The sequence below is a fragment of the Cynocephalus volans genome, chromosome 3 (assembly GCF_027409185.1).
Source record: "Cynocephalus volans isolate mCynVol1 chromosome 3, mCynVol1.pri, whole genome shotgun sequence".
Classification (NCBI taxonomy): domain Eukaryota; kingdom Metazoa; phylum Chordata; class Mammalia; order Dermoptera; family Cynocephalidae; genus Cynocephalus; species Cynocephalus volans.
The window spans coordinates 56,265,301-56,279,582 of record NC_084462.1 but is presented as its reverse complement, the minus strand read 5'-3'; the positions used below and the strand labels follow the sequence as shown (position 1 = coordinate 56,279,582).

Genomic DNA, 14,282 nt, shown 5'->3' with positions numbered 1-14,282 from the left:
CCTTCCTTCCCCTTGGGTTCCTTACAGGCGCTGGGGTGTCAGACTGTGGGAATATGGGAGGGAAGGGGGAAGGCGGGGGCTACAGGGGCCGTGTGGTATTCTCATTACCAGTAGAGCAGAGAGGGCCAGCCCAGCCTCCCCTTGCCACTGTGGCTGCCTTCACACCTCCTGGCTGCCTGTTGACACAAAGGCCATCTCCCTCAGGGCAGAAGGTGTTGACTTGGGAACGAGGGTGTGCAGGGGCCTCCAAAACAGCCTGGCAGCAGGCCCCCTCAGAAGCCCCAGAAAGTACTTCTGGGGAGGGGGTGGGGAGCTGCAGGTCCCAGCCACGGGAGGGCCAGAGCAAAAGCAGGGCCTAGGTCCCTAGGCTGGGGATGGAAGGACTTGGGGAGGGTTCCAGACTCCTCACTTCAGGAGCCCCAAGTTAGCCTCCCTTGGCCCCAGGGGCTGGTGTGTGATACTGGGCACAGCCAGGGAAGTCTGATGACAGGGCCCTGGCAGGCAGAGTGCCATCAGTGTCACTGGAAAGCCCAGAGACTGACAGCCATCTGGGCAAGGTCACAGAGCAGCCACTGAACTGGGGCTCACCCTGACTGCGTCAGACTGGCCTGTCTCCTGAGCACCTCTCCACAGAGCAGTGCTGAGTGCTATGCCCACGTGTTCCTGTTCATTGCTCAAACTTACAGCCTGGTGTTCTCTCCTTGCTCAGATGAGGAAACTGGGCCCAGAGAGGTCACATCACTTGCTGAAGGTTCCACAGACAGGGTTCCAACCCACCGGTGTTTGGCTTTGAGGCAAGGGCTGTGAACTTCACCATTGGGTAGCAGCACCCAGGCTGGAGCTGAGGCTCCCAGGAGGCTTGAGTGGGAGGAGGAGAGACTGCCAAACTGGCTCTGGGTCTGGTGGTGACCTGGTGTGCTGGGCTCCCATGGGAGACAGAGGGGTGCTTTCTGCTGGGTGATCAGGGTGGGACCTAGGGGGAAGGGAGGGGCCTGAAATTGTGGGTTTTCTCCAATTGCAGGTGTTGGGCAGTCCTGGCAGAGGGAAAGGTGTGAGGCCAAGTGTGAAATGCGACAGCTCAGGGCTAGTTGGGCAAAGCCAAGGGGGCTGGAGCCCCAGGATGCAGCAGGGAGATGTGGGAGCTGGTGTGGATAGCAGGTGGGGGCGGGGTGGGGGTTTGGACACTTAGGGAGGCAATGACATCGACAGAAATGTTGAGGAAGGAGAGGGGTTGGAAGGCGAAGAACTGGACGCAGGAAACCGATCAGGAGACTGTGCTTACATCAGGGCAAGGGCTAGCTGGAGCCAGCGGAGAGAATGTGGGGGAAGGATGTGGCCACTGTCAGCCAGGGAAGCAAGGGGGCTGGGGCCACAGGTATCCTGGGAACTTCCCAGCAAGCTGGGGCGTGGAGGGCAACCCTCTGCTCCTCCTCCAACAAGAAGGCTGAGCCAAGGAGGCCCTGGGGCCCTGGGGCTGCCTGTCCAGCTCCCTGGGCAGCCGGGCCCAGTGGAAGCAGCTCAGGCCTAGGGCCCATTTGAGCCTCAGTCTCCCCATCTATGAAATGGAGTCTCTGCTGTGAGGATTAGATGGAGCACCACGTGTTTGGCACCTAGGGCTCCCCAAGTCCTGCCTGCCTGCCCTGCTAGAGAGGAGTGACCTTCTGAAGCCCTGCAGCCCTTCGGAAGGACAAAGAGGAGAACGAGGGGTGCCCATGGCCTCGGGTGGAAGACCCAGCCTCCCCAGTCTCATCTTCAAAAGCTACAGGGGAGCCCACCTGCTGGAGGGCGAACAAACTGGAGAAGGGGTCTGCAGGTGTTTTCTTCCTCTTTCCCTCCCTCCCTCCCTCCCTTTTCTTTCTTTCCTTTTTAAAAAAAAATTACTAAAGCAATGCATGTTCATTACAGAAAAGTGAGAAAATATAGACATGCAAAAAGAAGGGAATTTGAAATGCTCCTGGTTCCATCCACCCAGAGAGAAGCACTGTGGACCACATCACTGTGTCCTGGCCTTTTCTTGGCATCTCTACCAACACATGAACATGGAGATGGAGGCATTGAGAGTGTGTCATTTTTGTTGCTGTTGTTTTTCCATTTTCTGAAGTTTCTGGTATATATGTTTTTTTTTTTTTTAAAGCTTTATTGAATTCACATACCATACAATGTACAATTGTAAAGTGTACAATTCAAGTCTTTTTAGATATTACATTTTTAATTTTTTCCAAATTGTAAAATATATATAACGTAAAATTTGTCATCATTATCATTTTTTTTTTTTAAAGATGACCAGCAAGGGGATCTTAACACTTGACTTGGTGGTGTCAGCACCACATTCTCCCAAGTGAGCTAACTGGCCATCCCTATATAGGGATCTGAACCCATGGCCTTGGTGTTATCAGCACCGCACTCTCCCAAGTGAGCCACGGGCTGGCCCTATCATTATCATTTTTAAGCATGCAATTCAGTGGCATTAATTACATGCATAATGTTGTGCAACTATAACCACTTCCATTTCCAAAACTTTTTCATTACTTCAGATAGAAACACCAAGGTCAAGGGTTTGGATCCCCGTGCTGGCCAGCCACCAAAAAAAAAAAAAAAAAAAATAGAAACTCTGCACCTGTTAAGCAAAAATGCCCCATTACCCCTTCCCCATCCCTTGATAATCTCTAATCTGCTTCCTTTCTCTATGAATTTGCCCATTCTAGGTACCTCATATGAGTGGGATCATACAGTATTTGTCCTTTGGCATCTGGCTTATTTCACTTAGCCTAATGTTTTTGAGGTTCATCAACATTGTAGCACGTATCAGTTCTTCATTCCTTTTTGTGGCTGAATAATCATTGTATGGATATACCACATTTTGTTTATCCATTCATCCATCAATGGACATTTGGATTTCCACCTTTTGGCCATTGTAAATAGTACTGATGTGAGCTTCGGCATACACATATCTGTTTGAGTCCCTGCTTTCAATTCCTTTGGGTATAAAGAGATTGTGTTGTTTTGTGACCACCTTTTCTCGCTGATGTGTTAAGAACATGTTCCATATCAGTAGCCTTATTTCCGCAATGAGTTTTTTTTTTTTTTTTTTAAAGATGACCATAAGGGGATCTCAACCTTTGACTTGGTATTGTCAGCACCACGTTCTCCCAAGTGAGCTAACCGGCCATCCCTATATAGGGATCTGAACCCGTGGCCTTGGTGTTATCAGCACCACACTCTCCCAAGCGAGCCACGGGCTGGCCCTCCCAATGAGATTTTTAAGGTATGTCTAGTACTCCATGGTGTGGTGGCAACAGTTTAGCTAGCAAACTGTGCACACGGAGATTCCTTAAAGTTTTCCACATAGGTACGTCCTTGTACCTATATTTTTAAAATTATTTTTATTTTTATTTTTAAAAGAAGATGACCGGTAAGGGGATCTTAACCCTTGACTTGGTGTTGTCAGCACCATGCTCACCCAGTGAGCAAACTGGCCATCCCTATATGGGATCCGAACCCATGGCCTTGGTGTTATCAGCACCGCACTCTCCCGAGTGAGCCACAGGCTGGCCCTTAACATTATTTTTAAAAATTACACTTGTATCACATGAATGCAATCTCCTTGTGAAAAGTTTAAAGATACAGATAAGAAAGTCTCTCTTGACCACCCTCCAGAACCCAGACCTGCCCCCACTCACACACCAAATAAGTGCTGGTGTGTTATATATTTGTGAGCACCCTGAGACCTTTGTCTATAGATGTATACACATATATACAGTAGACCTTTACAAAATACATGGTATCATTTGATAACTTTCGGGGTTGTTTTTCAGATTTTTGTTTTGTTTTTGCTTATATCAGTGGCTTTATACCGAATAGATTTTTCTGCAGCTTGGATTTGTCACTCAGCAGTATGTCTAAACTTTAATTTTTTCTAATCAGGATAAATTCCATCAGGGGAACTGCTGGGCAAAGGGCATGCTGAGGCTGTTGTGAAGCCTCAGGCCAGCTCTGAGGAGCCCCGGAGGAGGGTTGTTGAGGCCAACCCGGTTAACGGCAGCCGGCAGCACATGCCTGCATGCCTGGGTTGCTGCAGCCAGGCATCTGGCCATCCTGTGCACTCCCAGGGCCTGGGGTGGGGCATAATCTCCAAGGATGAAGAAAACTTCTTTGGCTCAGGGCTGGATCTTGGATTTCTCTTGGTGAGTGGCCTCCGGAGCCAAGGATTGAGTTCATCATATCCTCAGTTTTTGGCACATGGTCAGTACTGATCACCTATGACTACCTTTTTACTTATCATCTGGTCAATTTGATTTCCATCCCCCTTCCCCAAGATTTTCTCCAGCCTTTCCAGGGACACCCTCTTCCCAGCCTCTGACAAAGAACCCCCTGCCCACTGGCTCCTCACTCCCCTAAGTACTGCCCAGGCCTTTCAGCTCAGTCCTAGAGCCCCCTCTCTGCTTTTTACTGGGCTAAAGTCAGGTACCTCTGGGCTAGTCCCCTGCCCTTGAGAAGGAGGACCTAGAGCTGGCTGAGGGCCTGAAACACCGCAGTGACTTGGTGTGGGGTCCCAGGCTGGTGGCCTCCTCCTGCTGGGTCTGCCCAATCTCCTGGCACTGCTGTTGTGAGCAGTCACTGAGGGAATGGCCAGGGATAGAGAGTGCCTGGGCCTGTACCTCCTGCCCAGATAGAGCTCCATCCCCTGCTTTTCTGGAGGGGCTGGTGTGGAAGGGGGAGAAAGAGCTGAGCAGGCTGGACATGCCCCAAGATGGCAGCCGAGCTGGGCCTACAAATCTTCAGCCGAGTTTGGCAAGGGCGTGGAGCCCAGGGCATCCACTGCCTGGAGTTTCAGTCGGCTCATGGCCTGAACTTTTTCTTCCTTAGCTGCACCCAGGGGTGTGTGTGTTGAGCCCTGCTTGGCCCTTGTCCTCCTGAACCTGTCTCCCTTCTCATCCATCTGGGCTCCTGCCTTGCTCTGCTGCTTTGCTCATAGATGGCATGTTTTTCCTGGTGGACAGAGGAGCAAACTGTGGTCTAGAGAGGACAAGTAGCCTGTCGGGGGTCACACAGCCCATCACATCAACACTGAACCAGGATTGACTAACTTCTTAAGGCAGCCTCAGCATTCCTGACACATCTGCGCAGTTCCCAGCAAACCTCACCCCCCACCCCAAGTGAGGGCCAAGCCTAGATTCTGTTCCTAGGTCCAGAAAAAAGTCCTCTCCGGAATGGTTGGAGGAAGGTCTGCCCTGTGTGGATCCAAACATCCCAGGTGGTTGATCAGTGCCCTCTGCTGACTGTGGGTGGGAATGCGAGGACCCCATAAAGCCAGGGGTCAACCCTCTGGCCTGAGACAGGACCTTCCCACCAACGCAGGCAGAGTCCCTACTCAATTTTACAGTTAGAGAAACTGAGGCACTGTGTGACAAGTTTCCTCACATTCATTCCTTCATGCCTCAGTTTCCCCACCTTTCACTCTAAGGCTCAGACCAACCCCCTCTTCCGCTGGTGAAGCGAAGGAGCATAAATGTGACACCTCAGGAGAGAGGTGCTATCTGCTTGCCCTGCATTAGCAGTCGGGCTCCCAGACCCACGGAGATTCTGGCACTTCCTCTTGAGTCTTCCTGGGAATCTGCCAAATCTCTCTCCTTTCTTCCCACCCCCTCCCTCCTCATCACCCCTCTGCTGCTGTGACTTCCACTGGCTGAGCATCCAGCTGATCCATGGCCAAGATAATCAGATTATCATGGGTCCAGAATAATCTATTCCATATGGCTTGCCAGCTCTGTGGCTCCGAGAGCTGAAGGTGTGAGGAGAGGGGGTGATCTTCCTTGAAGGGGCTCTCTTGAGAGCCTAAGAACCCTTGGTGGGGAGGCTGATGGGGAAGGAGGCACAGGCGGGGGCTGGGGGGAAGCTGGAGCCTTCGCTGGGCTCTGACTACTCTGGGCTTCAGACCAAGTGCAGCCCCCATCCTCATCTATCAGGAGCCAGGGGGGCTTAGGATCCACGGTGGGCGGCTGGGTACTCCCCAGTGCCTTTTCCACTCTCTGGATTGTGGGTGGTGTTCACCATAGGGCATTGGAAGACTGTTCTTTTCCCATCTCCACAGGTCTCTCTGATACATAGCAGGGCTTAAAGGGGCTTAAAGGTTCCCAGGGCCCTTCACTCTCAGGACATCCCTCCAGGATGGAAGGAGCCACCCACATCTTCCAAAGGAGACAGGGGAGATGTGGGGAGGGCAGAACACAGGCTTCGGCCCCCGACAGAGCCAAATGGACCCCAGCTGTGCCCCTACTAGCTGTGCGACATGGGACAACCTCTCTGTGCCTCTCTGTTTCCTCATCCACAAAGTGGGGCAATGACACCCACGTCACAGTGTGTTGTGAGTGTGAGCAGTGACCCAGCCAAGCTGCAGCACAGTGCCAGGCCTTGAGGGACACTAGTGTACACACACATTCTGTGCAGTTCAGTCCTCACAGCCTTGGCACAGAAGGTGTTACTCGCCCCATGGGACAGAAGCAGCAGCCGGGGCCAGAGATGGAGAGTGAGCTGCCCAAGTGGCACAGGTAGGACGTGGCAAGACAAGGACTCTAACCCACAGTGGCCAGATCCAGAGGGGTGTCCGAGGCTGTCTAAAGGTGGAGGCCTCATGAATAATCACCCCTCCCCTGAAAGGGCTTGCCTCACTGGCTGGTGCAGAGGTGTGGCGGGAAGGTCCCTGGCTTCAGGGGACACCCAAATTAGGAGCTTCCCAGGAGATGCGCCTGCTGATGCTGAGCAGGCTGGCGGTAGGAGAAGAGCTGCTTCCTTCTCCTGGGGCCTCTGGCTCCAGCGGGGTCTGGGATTAGGGGCTGCAAGGGGAGTATTTACATAGCACCTCTGATTAGCACTCCTCTGTCAGAGGGGCTGGCGGGGAAGTGAGGGCCAGGCTGGGCCCAAGGAAGCCAGCTGGGCCTACCAGGAAGGCTGAGGCCTGGGCCTGAACCTAAGAAGGTGCCCCCTTGTCCTGCCTGCCCCCACCCCAGCCAAGGCTTGAACTCTCACCTCTGCTTTGGTGGGGCTGCCCCATGGCCTCATTTCCCAGCCTTACACGTTGGCAGGCGAGGGTAGGCTCGGGCCAGGGGAGCAGGAGCCAGTGGCTCCGGCACTTGTCAAAACACAGGACTCAGAAGTGTGAAGGCCTTACCCCAGCGGGAGGGCATGTGGGCCCTGCTGCCCGGAGAACTCATTAATTCAAGCAGCTCCCAAATGAACCCACCAGAGAGGCTGGCCGCGATAAGAAGATCAAAGGGAAAAGACAGGCATGGGGAAGCGGGAAGAGGGAGGCTGGTTGATGGGAGGGGGCAGGGCCCAGGCTCGAGGTTGGGGGTGCTTGGCTCCATCAGGCCCACTGACCATAGCCCTTGCACCAACTGGGCCACTGAGGGCATTTCCCAGAGACCCCAGGGGTGACAGGAGAGGGAGGGACTCACCGTGTCACCTCCAGTTTGTCAGCCTTGAGGGCTGAAGACCCCAGGGATGGAGTTGGGGGTAGAACCCTCCCATCTGCCCCACTTCTACCCCACTACCCCACCTTTCTCATGCCATCTTTGTCGGTTCTTTGCCTCCACACTTGCCCCTGTGTCTTTTTAAGTCCCCTTTAGCCCTGACACTGGAGATCCTCCTATCATATACCACCTATGATGTCCCTCTTCTGCTCCAAATCTCCTTTTCCCACATGCTCAATTAATGTTAACTGTTAGGTTTCAGATCTGAGAATTTTTAGGGGCTGTGTTTTCAACATAAAAACTGTGCCTCTTGGGCCGAGCCCGTGGCGCACTCGGGAGAGTGCGGCGCTGGGAGCGCGGCGACGCTCCCGCCGCGGGTTCGGATCCTTTATAGGAATGGCCGGTGCACTCACTGGCTGAGTGCCGGTCACGAAAAAGACAAAAAAAAAAAAAACCAAAAAAACTGTGCCTCTCATTCACACGGCCTCTTGTCCAAATATGTCTAGTGGATTCTGTCCTTAGTAAGATACAAATTTATTTCAAAGCTTTGTTGTCAAGAAGCCAGTATTGGTGGTTTCCTCTGGAGCAGGCAGTTGGAAGCCTCAGAGGCAGGATAGTAAAGAGATTTGTTATACTCTGTACTTGGTGGCCTTTTTGACTTTTTAACTACATGCATATATTTTCAAATAAATGAAGATAAGACAGTAAAACAAGAGTTTTTGGTCACCCTGAGTTTTCTCAATTATTAGCTACAAAATGAAATCACAGTCATGTGAGAATTGGAGGATTTTTTGACATTCAGAAGTTTGGCAGTCCCTGGACAGGAGGATACCCAGAGCCTTCCAAGATCCAACCCTCCTGCCTGTCTGCCTTTCTCTATACCCCCTCCTACCCCAAAGCACAACACACTCTACCAGTTCCTAATCACTTGTTCCTCTAGGCCTGGTGGCATTGAAGACTCAAAATCACTGTGCTCACATGCCATGTTCTTAGCTTGGATCTGGAACCCCAGGAAGGTATCCACAGTCCAGAAGGGGTGGGCCCTGCTGACAACTGCAGGCTGAGGAGGGGCCTCCTGGGCCAGGCTCTCCTTGGAGTCGAGGATTCATAAGGCATGTCCATAGGGAATGGGCTCCTCCTCTCTCCCCACCCCAGGGGTGGCACTGCTTCTCCTGGATGTGACTGTGGACACAGGCGTTCTGGGACTGCAGAGAAGGGGTTATAGAAAGTGTTAGAGGAGGCCAAGGGCAGCAGCAGATAAAAGAGTAGGGAGGGCGGGGATGGTGGTGGTGGACAGACATGCCCAGGGAAAAGGTACCAGGGCACTGGCCTTCATTGCAACAAACCAGCTAATCCATCAGTCTCAAAGGGCTGGAAGCCATAGAGGATGTAAAATATCAACCCCCTAGCACTGAAAGAGACCCTAGATAATATTCCTCTTCAAGAAACAGGGAAAGACATGATGCCAGACACAGGTACTTCACAGTCTAGCTGGAGAGTAGATACCCATGCATGAAGTGCCTATTATGATAACGGTACAAGGTAGGGGCCAGGCAGGCAGTGTAGATTCTTTGAGATTTTCTATGTGGACAATCATGTTGTACATAAATAGAGAGTTTTATTTCTTCCTTTCCAATCTGTATGTGTTTTATTTCCCTTTCATTATTGCACAACATAGACCTCCGTCCAGTTCCATACTGAATAGGTGTGGTATTACAGGTAGTATGATGCTACCTGTAAGGTCTTTGTAGACACCTTTTATCAGGTTGAGGAAGTTTCTCTCTATTACTAGTTTGCTGAGAATTTTTATCATGAAGGGGTGTTGAATTGTGTTAAATACTTTTTCTGCATCATTTCCACTCACATTTCATTGGCAAAACCTGTTATATCTGCCCAAAAGTGGCAGAATATCCGTGAGGCCAGTGGTGGCAGCTGTGGCAACAAGCCAAGCCCCTGGTCCTGCCAAGCTAGGGGTGTCCCTGGGAGAGGTGTCAGGCAGCAGGCTCACCCCTTCTGCTTAGATGGTCCAGCAACCTGACCAGATTCTGCCAGCTTGGATTTGCCTGGGATAGCTTCCTCATAGTGTCCCCTCTTCCCCAAGCACCATCAGGGAAGGGCCTACCCAGGACCCTTCTCAGGGTCTCAGAGGAGGAACAGATTACTGTTCTCCCAACCTCTAGAGGGAATCAGGGCCCCACTCCTGGTCCCTACCCTATTCCACAGTCCAGTCTGTTGCATGCCCCAGGCTTCCATTACACAAATTGGAAACTAAGGTGTAAGAAAATTAAGAGTTTGTGCAAGGTCCTCAACAGGTGAAGGTGGGCCGACCCCCAAGAACTGGACTTCCAGTTCTCTGACCCTGCTTCTTTTAACCTGCATGGCTGGCCCAATGCCCCGGGCACCGTGGGCCACCGGGCACAGGTAGAAGGCCGGAGTAGCTGGGTCGGGCGCCCAAGCGAGGGTCCGCCCAGGTGGGGTGAACCTGGGGCAGTCAAGGGGCCGGCACCTTCGCCCCCCGTTGGTTCAAAGGGTCAGGCCCCGCCCCCTCCAGGCCCCGAGCCGGCTTTGATGTGCTGATGCAGCCTGGAAGGGGCCACTTCACACCTTGGCCTAGGGATAAAGCGGACGCAGGCCGCCGGCCACCAGACGCACCGCCGCTGCCATGGCCCAGCCCCCGTGCCCGCCGCTCTCCGAGTCCTGGATCCTGTCCGCGGAATGGGGCCCAGCTCGGCCGCTGCCGCCCTCCAACAGGGACTGCAGCTGCTCTCCTGCCTCATCCCCGGACTCGTGGGGCAGCGCCCCGGCCTGCAGCCCTGTGCCGAGCCCCGCGCGGCCCTGCGCCCACCCGGACCCCCGCGCCCCTACCGCGGGGAGGCGCAGCGCCCGCAGCAGCCGCCTGGGCAGCGGGCAGCGGCAGAGCGCCAGCGAGCGCGAGAAGCTGCGCATGCGCACGCTCGCCCGCGCGCTGCACGAGCTGCGCCGCTTTCTGCCGCCGTCCGTGGCGCCCGCCGGCCAGAGCCTGACCAAGATCGAGACGCTGCGCCTGGCCATCCGCTACATCGGCCACCTGTCGGCCGTGCTGGGCCTCAGCGAGGAGAGCCTGCAGCGCCGGCGCCAGCGGCACAGCGACGCGGCATCCCTTCAGGGCTGCCCTCTTTGCCCCGACGGCGGCCCCGCGCAGGCGCAGATGCAGGCGCGCGGCCCGGGGCTGGGCTCTGCTGCCCGCGCCGGGGCGTCGTGGGGGTCTGCTCCCGAGAAGCGCGACCAGTCGGTGCTCTACGCCCAGGCGGTGTGCCCGGAAGGCCAGTTCGTGGAGCCGAGCCCCTCGTCCCCGGTCAGTATCTCCTTTCCCGCGCAGAACTCGCGTCCGGCGGCGGCGGGTGTGGCGCCCCTTCCTGTGGGCGCCCCAGGCGCACAGCCCTGCTGCGGGGACCAGACAGCCTGCCGCTCCCCCGTCGGCAGCCTGGCCTCGCCTGCTCGCTCTGCGGAGCAACATAGCGTGCCCAGGGCGCCCAAGCAGCGGGAGGGGGGAGAGGCCACGCAGGGAGCAAGGCGCTTTTCCTCGGCAGAAGCCCACTGAGGGTGGAGCCTGTGAGCGCGGACACTCTCATTTGGCGGCCACGGGGTTCCTTCTCTCCCTGCAGCAATTTCCCGGCGACGTGCTGGCCCTGCTGGAGACATGGATGCCCCTCTCGCCCCTGGAGTGGCCGCCGGCCTGAGGAGCCCAAGTGACGACAGACAACTGGCGCCTTGTCTGCGAGCACCGAGGACTTTTGACCACAGCACCTTCAGAACGGTCCCTCTCCAGACCCCCCATTCCTGGAAGAGGGCACTGGCGATACTGGCATGGGCATTCCTCGGGGTGAGAGCCTGTCCCCCGCCAGGCCGGCCCTCCCTAACCTCTCCCTCGATGAAGGGACGCATAGTGTAGACAGTTTGAAACAGGCAGGGGGCTCTATCTAGTGTATATTTATTTATTTGTGAATAAACTGTTTGTGCTGGTGTCAGTTGGCAATTTCTTCTTCCTCTGCATGGACACAAAGCTCTCTCCCCTCCCTTCCGAAGAAGAACATAGGAGAGAGTTGGGAAGGGTTCTTGCAGTCTTCGGCCCCCAAATTCACGGGCCCAGACCCCCTTCCACCTTGCCCCCAGCCCTGGCTCAGCATCTCCTTTTCCAGATAGGTCAGCCCGGAAGGGGTCAGGGAGGGCATCATATGAGAAAGTGGCAGCAAGAGTCTGTCTTTTCTTTGAACCTGGTGGGGAACTGGATATAAGCAAAAGTATCTGTGTAGAAAATACAACTTCATTATTGAGTACTTATTGTGCATCAGGTACTTTACATATGTTGTACCCAAATAACCATTTTACAGAAGAATAAGGATCAGCACTCAAGTTCAGATAGAGTTGGAATTCTCAGCCCTGGTAGGATTTTGCCAGCTCCATTCATTCTAGGGCCTGAGGGACACCAGTTCCAAGGGGTCATTTCATCGTGTCCTGAGGCCTTATTCCCCTGGCCCTGACCCTGGGATTTTCCCATTTCCCTTCTTTCTGGTTTCTCTCCCATGTGCCTTAGAGACATAAATGACATTGGTGGAGCAGTCCCAAGTTAGTGTAACATGACGTCCTGGAGGCCTAGCTGGGGTGGGATAAGAGAACCATTGGGTTGCATCCGAATCCACACAGCTGGCCTGCAACGCGCTCCTGTCTGCACTGGTTGGGTTCGGACTGGGGAAGCACTGTGTGGGGAGAGGGGAGCCTTGAGCCCAAAAAGAGCCTGGCCTCAGAGGCCAGGGGATTTGGGATCAGTTTTGGGCAGGGTGGGAAGGGCAATGGGATGTAGCTTCTCTGCCAAGGGTCCCTCAGCCTCTTTGGATTCCCGATTCTATCCTCCTTCCTCTCAAGTGTCCGAAATAGAGGACTTAATGTTTTTTATAGGAGCTTTACTAAGATATAATTCACACACCCTAAAATTCCCCTTTACGGTGTACAGTTCAGTGGTTTTAGTATATTCATAAAGTTGTGCAACCATTGCCACTAATTTTAGAAGATTTGTATCACCCCCAAAAGAAGCCCTGTGCCCATTGGCATCACCCTGCATTATACCCCACACCCCCAGCTCCTGGCAACGACTCATCTACTTTCTGTCTCTACAGGTTTGCTATTCTGGAAGCTTCATATAAATGAAATCATATGATGTGTGGCCTTTTGTGTCTGGCTTTCACTGAACACAATGTTTTTAAGGTTCATCCATGCTGTATCGTGTATACCAGCTTCTGTCCTTTTTATTGCCCAGTTATACTCATTGTGCAGCTGCGCCACGGTTTGTTTATGCATTCAGCTGTTGATGTTGATGTGTTTGTTTTTAAACCTCCTCAGAGATCATGTCCAGTTCTCTAGCCCAGGCCAGGAGGGGCAGTAATGCAGAGGGGCGTAGGGTCCCTGCTCTGCAGTTCAGGGGTCCAGGCCTGAGCGGGGCACACCCTGGCTGCAGAGAGTGGAGTCCAAAAGCCGAGGCCTTCAGGGATGTGGGACCTCACACCTCTGCTGGTCACCCCGCTTTCCTGCACCTCCGCCCCATCTCTCACTCCCCTCCCAGGACCTTAACTGGGGTAGAGCGGGAAGTCTTCTGGAGCCTACCAAGCTTAGAAAATCTATTTGCATGGCAAAGGCTCTGCGTTTTAGGATGGGGAATTAAAGTTATTAGCAAGTCTTTTCATAGATAAGTGGGGCTCATTGGCCATCCCCCTTCCCTGCGGAGGGCCTCTCCTCCAGCTCTGAGCCCAGGAGGGGCCCACTGTTTATTAGCACCTGGGTGTGAATTTTCATTAACACATCCCTGCTAATAGCCGCCAAGATGTAGGATTGGAGATGGAAAGGGGTCTCTTCCTACCGCTCCAGCCCCTCCATCCCCCCATTCCTGGCTCAGCCCCATCCCACACCAGAGAAAACCCTGTGTGCACATTCACAGTGACCATGACAGTAACCAGTGTCCAGGTAGGGCGCACCCCCTGCCAGGCGGTAGGGAAGCCTCTCTCACCCCATTTCTCAGCCAACCTATGAGGTGACCCCACTTACGGGCCATTTTAAGGAGGGGAAAGTTAGGTAAGGAGGAGGCTAACTAACTTTCCCACCCAGCTGTTGAGCAGCAGTGTTGGGCTGCAGACCCAGGGATGACTCCGAGCCCGTGTGCTTAACACTGGGCGCACCACCGTCGCTGCAGCGCAACACCAGCTTGTCTCAGGAACAGAGGGCACTGGTAGTGCCTCACCTACCTGGGGCCCCGGCAGGGGGCCCAGGCCTGTGTGGCATGGAGGTGGCAGTGAGAATGCGTCAGCACAGGGTCGCCTGATCGGGGCCAGCCTGGCCTCTGGTCACCGATGGCCACCTGCTGTCTTCCTTTCCCACACGGCTGCTTTCATGCTCTGACTTGTAGATTAGGCTCAGACTTTGCCATCTAATTTCAACTCGTTTCAGCCCCAGAGCCACTGGGGAGGTGGGTAAGCGTGTGCTCATACCTATTACACAGATCAGGAAACTGAAGCACACACAGGTCAAGGAATTTTTCACAAAGCTACTATGTGGCTGTTGGGGTGGGGGACAGCTGTGGGTGGGTGATTGACAAATGCAGTCTTTGGAAAAGCACTGGCAGGCAAGTGCGTGTTTGTGCGTGCGTGTGTTCGTGTGTGTGTGTGTGTGTGTGTGTGTGTGTGTGTGTGTGTGTGTGTGTGTGTGTGTGTGTGTGTGTGTGTGTGTGTGTGTGTGTGTGTGTGTGTGTGTGTGTGTGTGTGTGTGTGTGTGGTGGGGCGGGTAAAA

General features: G+C 54.1%; 1 protein-coding gene across 1 annotated transcript; it reads left to right on the top strand.

Annotated features, from left to right (window-relative positions):
* The first annotated feature begins 10,131 nt into the window (after positions 1-10,131).
* MESP1 (mesoderm posterior bHLH transcription factor 1) lies at positions 10,132-11,188 on the top strand. The gene is made up of 2 exons (XM_063088459.1): positions 10,132-10,803; positions 11,114-11,188. Exons 1-2 carry the CDS (start codon positions 10,132-10,134, stop codon positions 11,186-11,188), a joined length of 747 nt encoding a protein of 248 aa, XP_062944529.1.
* The last annotated feature ends 3,094 nt before the right edge of the window (positions 11,189-14,282 follow it).

Coding starts and splice junctions, on each gene's coding strand:
- MESP1 (XM_063088459.1), top strand. CDS start 10,132: ATGGCCCAGCCCCCGTGCCCGCCGCTCTCCGAGTCCTGGATCCTGTCC. Junction 10,804..11,113: donor AGCCGAGCCCCTCGTCCCCG/GTCAGTATCTCC, acceptor CTCTCCCTGCAG/CAATTTCCCGGCGACGTGCT.